Source organism: Hippoglossus hippoglossus, chromosome 22 (genome assembly GCF_009819705.1).
Source record: "Hippoglossus hippoglossus isolate fHipHip1 chromosome 22, fHipHip1.pri, whole genome shotgun sequence".
In the NCBI taxonomy this organism is placed as follows: domain Eukaryota; kingdom Metazoa; phylum Chordata; class Actinopteri; order Pleuronectiformes; family Pleuronectidae; genus Hippoglossus; species Hippoglossus hippoglossus.
In genome coordinates, this window is record NC_047172.1 from 22,299,469 (window position 1) to 22,309,372 (window position 9,904).

A 9,904-nucleotide genomic window follows, 5' to 3' on the forward strand; every position below is an offset into this window, starting at 1 on the left:
GCGCCCTTGTTTGTGAGCTGCGTCCGAATCTCAATTAGCCCACATTTCAGTGAGGAGCCTTTGAAGCAGCAGCGCGGCGCTCGAACAGCAGCGGGCCACGGTCATTTGACCATTAGCGCAGGATAACTGCGCGTTTTGTGAATCCCATTGTGCGCTCAGTTCAAATGATGCGCTTAATAACAATAAGCCTGATTGTGCAGAAACAGCGCGTTTCCAATCATTCTGAGTGCTTTTTATTAACTGATAGAGAACAGGCGGCGTGTGTGTGTGTGGGGGGGGGGGGGGGGTAGTTCTGCATTTAGTTATGGTTTTAAAGGTTATGGGTAAGGGTCTAGCCACTTACGCCAATGAGTGTCCTCACTAAGACAGAAGTACAAGGATATTTTTTGTGTATGTTTAAAAAAGACAGATGCTCTTCCGATCGCTCATGGCCGGTTAGCTCAGTTGGTTAGAGCGTGGTGCTAATAACGCCAAGGTCGCGGGTTCGATCCCCGTACTGGCCACTTGTCTTTTGATGAGTGTGTGTGTTTGTCTGGTGCAGCCGGTTCTCATGTTGTGAGGTCCTACATCTGTTCCTTATGGGGACCGAAAATTAGGTTAAATAAATAAGTCCCCATAAACATAAATGATTATACTTTAAAATGACAAATGTTTTAAAGTTCAATTTAGTTTAAAGATTAGGTCAGGTTAGGTTCAAGTTGGTTAGTTGGTTAGTTAGTACGTAAGTTAGTTAGTTAGTTAAAATGCGTAATGGGTGCTATAAGGAGACTGGGGGCAGTGCTTATTAAATACTGATTGATTGATTCATTAAAAGGCCCATCACAACAAATGATACCTGTGTAATACCCTTAAGGTTATGTTAAGGGTTAGGTTAAGGTTTAGGTTAAGGTTAGGCAAGTATATGGTAAAGGTTAGGGGAAATCAATGCAAGTTCTGAAGTCGTGCAGACATGACGTGAGTGCGTGTGTGCGTGTGTGTGTGTCTATGTGATATCTATATCTCTCTATACCTTCCTCACTTTCCTGCAGCTGAAGAGAGAACCGGACCGGGACCGGCGCGCGCTGTGAGGGGAGGGAATCCCTCCCGTGTGTGACGCTCCTTTTTACCAAGGAAACCCACACGCGCGCTCTGACGCAACTGCCCATTTCAGGAAACATGCGTCAATGGACCAAAGCAAGTGAGCCAAACAGCGAGCTCCGCGCACAGCTCCGTGCACCACACACACACGCGCGCATCTCCAGACGCGTTCCTGACACTTTCACCCAACCCGCACTCTTTCTTTTTACATCCCCGCTGCGCTCCGGTCGACGCGCGGCCGCGGCGGATCTCTCCTTTTCGCTGCCTTATCCAGACGCGACCCCTCCCTCGGATGGAGTCGCAACGCCCAGGCCGTGACGTAGGCTGTGTCGTTGGTGTTGAAAAGCCGTTGCAGTTCTTCATAGTGCCATTGAAGTGAGTCATCTCTGAGCAGTGTGGTGAAAAGGAAAAGAAGGAGAGAGAGAGAGAGAGAGAGAAAAAAAAAAAAAACTTCGAAGTGTTCCGTGAGCGGCAGATAGCGCAGAGATAGAGAAGTAGGTAAGAGGAGGGAGAGAATCCTCAGAGGTCAGACAGGCTATAGGCTTTAAAGCGAAGGTCCATGTGAGTCACTGCTGTAACTCCAGGTTCACTTGGATCTGACTGCTGAGGCTGACTTCAGGCGGAAGTTTGCGCACCTGAGAGGATCTTTAGCGTAGGTTTACCTGCGGCTCAGGCGCAATAAGACGAAGAAGAAGCCATTAATATAACAGACAATATTTATTCTACGCTGCACTCTCTATAAGATGCTCTAGGTTTTAGTTTATAGGAGCATTATTGCACTTTGGCTCTGCCATCTCTTCACTGGATTTCCTCAAAAAACAACGTCTCCAGTCAGAGGATTTTTTAAATTTTTTCTGTTGGTGCCTTTTTTTAAAAATCTGCGAGGATTTTAAGAAAGACAAAAAAGTTCCACAGTTCAGATCGTCTACTGAAATCTTCCTCTTTCCTGGATCATGTACCAGGACTACTCCGGGAACTACGACACCTCGTCCCGCGGCAGCAGCAGCACCTCTCCGGCCCAGCCAGAGTCCTTCACTAGCGGCAGCAGCACGATCGGAAGTCCGATCTCTACCTCAAACTACCAGGTAAAGAAAAATAAGCAAACGTGGCGGAAGTAACACGTTAATGTTTTGAAATTAGCTTGAGGCTCGGAACATCTTAGAAATACATGACGAAATATGTATTCAACCGTGCGTCCGCGCTTTTACTAATTCATCTGACTCCTGCAGGTCGTTTGGGGAGAAAAATACGCACGAACCCATTGACACAGATAGAAACGGTGACTCAGAACAGACGCAATAGACTGGATCTGTACACAAGTATTTTGGACTCATACCATTTGAATTATGTCATGAGTTATCTCGACACAGTCTGCTGATTTGCTTTGATCAGAAATGTACGCACAGGCTGGTACTTAAAGTAAATGACGAACCCGTGCGTGTATCAGTTGAGGAAAACATTTATTCTTGAATCTGTCCCTAATGTTTCAACAGTGCGTATCGCACTAACTCCACTGGCACATGGACACACTAAAATGCCTAGAATGCTTGCCATCTTTCCAATCCGTGCGTAAAACCATGTCATCTCGTCTGTGGCACCACCGGAGGAGCATTATACGCGCACGCATGACAAGGACGATAAATCTCTAGAGCACATTCTGTACATACGACACTCTGACCGGCACTTAAACTGGGCAGAGCTGAAGCTTATATAGTGGAAGATGCAACGCACGGATTTGGAGATGTCTACATTTTCTTGGCCAGGTGTTAAAGCATTCTGGACATTCACCGGAGGCATGCGTTGCTGCGGAGCTCAGTTAAAGTTGTTATTTGTCCCAGACATTTCTCTTATTGCGCTGTAGGGAATACTATGGTTATAGATCACATTTGATCAGTCGGGTCTCGGGCTGCGCGCACGCACGAGGAGCTCGGGGCCATCTGAAGCCTCCTGTAGCCGAGAAAATTCCAACATTTGCGCGTTAAACGCAAATCCCTGCAACTCATCTCTTCGATTCCATCAAATTGTGCTTTGATACACTCTGTGAGATTTACACCACACATACTGTCGCTGTGTCTGTGTGAGGTTATGAGCACGCCGCGTCCTTGTTCTCACAAATAATAGGATACAAATCCAGGAAGTGGTGTGTTGTTTACCCGCAGCCAAGTCTTGCGTAGATAGCGCAGTTCTGTGGAAAAGCCCCGCCAGGCTCACGCAACATTACGGTAAAAGGACTTTTGGCCCATATCTATCATTTCCCTGTAATCTCACACTGGCTGTTTCCCATTACAGCGGCCTGGAACACGACCCCTCTGTGCGCTTTATTGACACATATCAAGCCTTTTTATCCTTTTGTTTCACTGCAGCCACATACTTTTTATGAGACCAGAAGTTTAAGCAGACTTCTCCTTATTTATTCTGATGAATGTTGATGTCCTTCACACCTCACTGCGTGAAATGTATCCACGTGTTGTTCTGATTTACAGCGAATTCTCAAGACAAGCTCTCTCCTAAAAAAAACGCTCACATAACTATGTCTGGCTTGTACCAGCTGGCTGTTTTCCCTCTTTACTGGAACTGACTGCGTTCCGCATGTGCTTAACAAATCCCATACACAATGACTCACCAGATAAACAAAGTTCCAACAGACTGCCAGGATGTCCGACGGAAAATCGGGAATATCGGGGGCTATAGGGACCTGCGTAAATTACGCACAGAGGCTGGCAGACTGTTTGTGGAGTCCAGAGACATGAGGCAATACTGATCTGACACCGCTGCTCACACTGCTGATTATTACGCAAACAATTTTCACTCACTTATAGACAGTAGATTATTATACATTTATATATGTTAGTGTTTGAAAAAGATCTTAAATATTTTTATTTTAGGGGTTGTGCCAAAAGTTGAAAAGCTTGGATTCACATTCATGTCTCTGGATGAGCTGCGAGACCATTCTGCATCCTTGTGATGGCAGAACAATGTTTTTTTATTAAATGTTATTTTATTAAAATAATTTAAAATGAATCCCCCCCTCCTTCTCTCCTCACAGTCCAGACGTGTGTAACACTTCCTCCGTTCAGTTTATTTGTCTCTGGTTATTGTAGTAAAGTGAGATGCAATGGACACCTTGGGCTTTCCCATGATTCACAGCATGTGTCACTGTTCCACTCTATGGGTACACACACAGACAAACACAGCATTTGGCCTGCGTGGATTGAATCACGGCTATTTGCTTGAAATGTGGAAAAAGTGTGAATTTAATAATGGTGGGTGGTGTGTGTGTGTGTGCGATTGTGCTGCCAGTGAAGTGGAGCAGCGCTTCATATATACAAACTACGGTGCTTAAAGTGAGGTTGTTGTCCTTGTATCCACTGACACCACGCCAGCATAATAGGCTTGCTCCCCTGGATGTGACTGCCAACCCACTTCTCTGGAAAATGTTCTTTCATCATTCTTCATCCTGTTTGCCTCGTCCCTTCTCGTTGCAGAAGTACAGGATTGACATGCCCGGCTCCAACAGTGCCTTCATACCCACCATCAATGCAATCACAACCAGCCAGGACCTGCAGTGGATGGTGCAGCCCACCGTCATCACCTCCATGTCCAACCCTTACTCCCGCTCCCACCCGTACGGCCATCACCTGACCAACGGGCCGGGGCTGCTGGGGCACAACACGCTGGCTCGGCCCGGGGTCATCCGCTCCATCGGGGACGCCAGAGGCCGGCGTAAGCGGGACGAACAGGTGAGAGACCTGGGATGACAAAAATATTTTTGGGGAATATACTTTTATGTGAATTTCTTTCTTTAGATGAGAACAAAGCAAAACTATTTGGTAATCATTAAAAACCATAGAATAAACATGTTTATCATTGATTGCATTTTACTCTACCGTTAAATTCCTTCTCTGATTGTTATTCTGCTCACAGTCTGCCATAATATCACCCAGCTCTTGTTGACATTCTTGCTCCTCATTTTAATATTTTTTCAAAACGGCCTGTTTTTTTTTAACCTGTCGTGCTCGTTCTTTTCTCGCCCTCAGCTCACCCCGGAGGAAGAGGAGAAGAGGAGGGTGAGGCGTGAGAGGAATAAGTTGGCCGCCGCCAAGTGCCGCAACCGGAGACGAGAGCTCACCGAGATGCTGCAAGGGGTGAGTGGCGGAGATCTGACAACCATAGTCACCAGAGCACATCACAATCATCTCGTGGGTTTCGCTATTGTGTAAAACAACCGCAAAATCAGAGCCTCTCATTCCTCTTATGTGGGCAAAAAGCTCGAGTTGATAAACACCCAGTTTTGTCGTGTTTATTGTTGATGCGGAAAATTTGAAAAATGACTAAAGAGCAACAAGAGAAAAGATTTTTGCACAGAGATCACACAGGACACAATAGGAAGGTGGGGGATACACTTTGTTCAGACGTCTGGCAGGAATCCAGATTTCTGACGAGTGATTGAACTCCACACCTAAATTTACAACCTCGCATTACTGGTTTCGACTCTCACTGTGCCTCTGAGTGCAAGGTCTGAGTGAGGAGATGACAGGCGCTGAAAAGCTTTTTGTCTTGGGCAGCTGTAGACAGAGGTAGGGCTGTCTCGTGGCCCTGCCTGGCAGACAGTAACGGCATCTAAATGGACTAATTAGCCGAATTACAGCGAGGTTGAGCTTGTCAGGCCTTAAAAAAACCCCATGCAGGAATGGAATTTGCTGTAGGCAGCTGTCTCCATGAATGCAGGACATTTTTATAAAAGGGGCAAATTGCTTGTTTCACAATCCCACATAGAGGCATGCTGCTTGCACACACACACACACACACACACACACACACACACACACACACACACACACACACACACACATATTCAAGCACACACACATTACAGCAAATGCTTCCTGGAAGGAAAGAAAAAAGCCCTTCCTTCTTCACATGCCTGTTTTCTTTATTCCAAATAAGGATGTTATGATCGCTTTCCACTGAAAAGAAAAGACGGAGCAATATCCCGACATTAATCTCCTCTTTGATTTACTGATATCGCTCACACACACAAGCCTCACACTGGGCACCACCACCTCCTTCCTGGCCCTCTTGTGCACAACTTCCTCATACCTTTGCCCACGAGTCAAAGTTCTCAGACAGCATGTCAGCTTATCAGCCCGTTGTGTCTGAGCCTGACAAACAGCTTTTCATGGGATCTGCCTTTGTCTGTTTTGTGTGAAACATTAATGACACATTGTTGATGCAGATCCCGTATCTCCCAGACACAAACAGTGCAGTCATTATTGGGCGCTCAAATTCAAACGGAGGGCCTTGAGATTACACGTTGTAAGTTGAAATGGTCCGTGATTAATTCTAGATTTAATGTTGCCTGTGCTACTGTCTGCTTTTGAGAAACCACAGCAAGCAAACAGTGCCCTCTTTTGGCGCTTTGGAGGAACACACTCACACAGCCTGACTACTTGACTGTGGAGGAAACTCTGGCATCATCACATGGTTCAGAAAGCCCTTACTGGGCTGACGATCATTTCTACAGCCGAGCATTTTCAACTTACAAATAATGTGTTTGGGGCATTTTGCCTGATTCACATTTGACTCAAGATCTTTTTTGGATGGTGTTCCCTCCATTTGTCATCATCTCTTCATCATTCTGCCATTCTGTCCAAGATAAAGTAAACAAAAATGAACATGTCCATACTTGTGCTCAAGTTCTCATTTCTCATATCTCATTTGTGTGTCAACAGGAGACAGAGAAGTTGGAGGATGAGAAATCCGACCTGCAGAAAGAGATCGAGAGCCTACAGAAGGAGAAGGACAAGCTGGAGTTCATGCTGGTCGCCCACAATCCAGTGTGTAAGCTGCCCATTGATGATCGGCAACAGTCGGCGGGGCACCACCAGCAGCACCAGCACCAGCAGCAGTGCGCCCCACTCCCCCTGACCATGCGCCCCAGCATGCCGCCCCGCGCTCAGATGAACCCGGTGGTGGTGAAGCAGGAGCCTGATGATGATGTGGGAGACTTGGGCAAGCTTCAGCGCTCTGTCATCAAGCCTATCTGCCTGGGGGGCGGCGGGATGTACTGCACAGATGGAGACAGCTTGAACACGCCGGTGGTGGGGGCGTCCACCCCGGCTGCCACGCCCAACGCCCCGAGCCTCATATTCACCTACCCGAGCATGCTGGAGCCCGAGAGCCCGTCGCCCTCCTCCGAGTCCTGCTCCAAGGCCCACCGGCGCAGCAGCAGCAGCGGCGACCAGTCCTCAGACTCCCTCAACTCGCCCACCCTGCTGGCGCTCTGAGCGAGGCCATCAGCTCGGCGCAGCTGAGAAACAAACACTGTGGCTGAGGGCGAGCATGAGCACCGACTGCACGCCCCCTCCCCTCTCTCCAGTGTCTTTTAATAAAGACCCAAGAGCACATTGAAAAGTCCAGACCAAGCTGACCATGTGAGCCGTTTCCCCTCCGCAGGGAGACCCACAAGGGCTACGCCGCGTGTTTCCTCTTGTTCTGCTTCACTGTAAAAAAATATTTCTATTTGTAAAAGTGCGTGCACCAAACCTAAAGAGAGTCATCCCTTTGCCATTTCAACTCGAGTGTCAACTTGTTTACTGGGCAGACAATCCTGACGAGAGACTCGCCTCCATGTGGCAACCGTGAGTTGACGTGACTTAAACTAGAGAGCGTGTTCCTAACTAATATATATATTTTTTGAACCTGTTGAAAAAAGCCATGTGGACACTTGCACTCTGCCAAGACGAATCAATAAATCACTTCTACGAGGTCAGCGTCTTACTGGCACTTCTTAGGAGGGAAATAGACAAAGAGCGAAGACTTCCTCGTGTCTTTTTGTTTCTCTTCTCTGGACCTCGCTTCGGGAATCACTGCCGAGGGTGTTCGCACATTTCCGGGCGTGATCTCCGTCTCTTTAATTGTATTTATGGACTGTGCCGATTCCGTTTTGCAAAGTGTTTTGATGAGATTCTGCCCCTCTCCTTAATCCGCCTGTAGAAAAAGCAAAGTCGTCATCCGCAGGGTGACTGGAGCGCTCCTCAGTGTTGCAAACCTATGAGCCAACTCTCAATCAATGACTAGATCCTCAATACTCTATACCTTCTATTTTTGCCATAGTGGCTTGACTTTATAGTAGTATTGTTGTGCTTTTCCTCAGTGGTTCTGTACCTGAACTTTACAACCTGTTTATGACAAAGTGTATGTGATTTACATTGATGTCAGGGATCATATCTCTGGTGTAGTAGAACTCCGTCGCGAGGAGCGTGGCAGGACTGGAGGCCGCTGAATGGTCGAGCCGTTGGAGAGTTGGTACTTTATGTGCAGGGGGCGACAAACTTCATCGCTTCATTGTGTCACAACATAACCGAACAGAACCCTCCTCCTCCTCAAGATTCTGTTGTTTGTCTCCTATAGGCTCTTAATAAAGGTCTTTTTTCTCTCAACGCTGCCTCTCTGCAGCAGGTCAGGTTTCAAAAAGCCAAAAAAGGCTTGTGATTCGTCCGTCTTTGTCTAAAAGAAGGAATTTTTGCTAAAATTTGAAAAAATAGAAAAAGCCACTGTGGTCTAGACTGTCGCCAGCTGCCAATGATGTCAACCCTGTTTATACTGTGTTTGTAAATCTGTCACTTTTAGTAAAGAAACGATGTTTGAATTCAACTCAGATGTGCTAATTTATGGGTGTGTATGAATATAGGCCAACACGGATGTACTCGGTGAGTTGGCTTCGAGTGAGGGCCGGACACGGTTCACTTTTTTGAGGAAGAAATAAGAAGAACTCTCTCCCCAGCTGGCCTGACATGAAAGAGGAGACACCTTGACAAGACGTAATATTTCTGAAGTTCTATGAAGCACTTCTTTTTTTTTTTTACATGTGTGTATCTTAAAGGGATGAGGGATTTAAAATACCGTGCACTGAGAAGGACACAACAGCGATATTTGGGATTTTTCTTATGTTTACTTCAAACATTCCTAACGAATATAACATGTCAGGGGTGAAAGTGGGGGTGTCATCTTTGTTCGAATCCTTTCTGTTATCAGAGGAGGAGGAGTTGTGGTTTGTTGCGCTGGATGCAGAAATACAGACTTTGGAAATTCAATATACGAGCTGCTGCTACTTGTTTGGAGAAAACCATGTCGGCTATTTATATTTCACTGATGTTGGGTTTAACATCACCGGCTGTGATATGGTGTGATGCAGCAGGACGTCTGGGATCCTGTGGAGGTGAAAACCAAAACCAAAAACACTTAACTGTGGGCGAGTCTGATGCGTCTGTATGTTGAAACACTCTGAAGCTCCTCGACACACATAGGAAAGCCATTGACTGTAGATCTTCTACTGTACATGTCATCTACTGTCTGTCGTCTGTTTTCAGCTACTATTACTTCTTTTCCAAATGCTTTAACTGTTGAAAATGATTCAAAATTAATAAAAAACAGCAATATGTATAGCAGTGTTTGTTAATTTAAATGAACAATAATAATAATAATAAAATGATTTTCAACTTGGAATTGTTCTTTTTCGTTCATGGTAATGTGCTGACTCTAATTCACATTGCAGGTTCTGCAAATGTTTGAGATGAACTCTAATATTGAAAATATCATCACACTATTATTATTACTATTAATATTATTATTATACTATTACCATTCTAAGAAAAAGAGAGGAACAACTATTGTACCCATCTTTTGATTGGTAGGATTAAATAAAACCTTTTGGTCCAATGACAATGTTCATTATGATCATTACAGGCTTAACTTTTCCAATTAGTCCCAGTGAAATGTTATCGTTCTTTCTGGTTCAGAAATATTATATAAAAAAATATTATTC

General features: G+C 45.6%; 1 protein-coding gene and 1 non-coding gene across 2 annotated transcripts; both read left to right on the forward strand.

The window, feature by feature from the left end:
* Window positions 1–429: 429 nt before the first annotated feature.
* trnai-aau lies at window positions 430–503 on the forward strand. The gene has a single exon. It is a non-coding gene; the product is annotated as a tRNA-Ile (tRNA).
* Window positions 504–1,235: 732 nt separating this feature from the next.
* fosl2 (FOS like 2, AP-1 transcription factor subunit) lies at window positions 1,236–9,585 on the forward strand. The gene is made up of 4 exons (XM_034576615.1): window positions 1,236–2,162; window positions 4,563–4,817; window positions 5,115–5,222; window positions 6,810–9,585. Exons 1-4 carry the CDS (start codon window positions 2,031–2,033, stop codon window positions 7,362–7,364), a joined length of 1,050 nt encoding a protein of 349 aa, XP_034432506.1. The 5' UTR covers window positions 1,236–2,030; the 3' UTR covers window positions 7,365–9,585.
* Window positions 9,586–9,904: the final 319 nt, after the last annotated feature.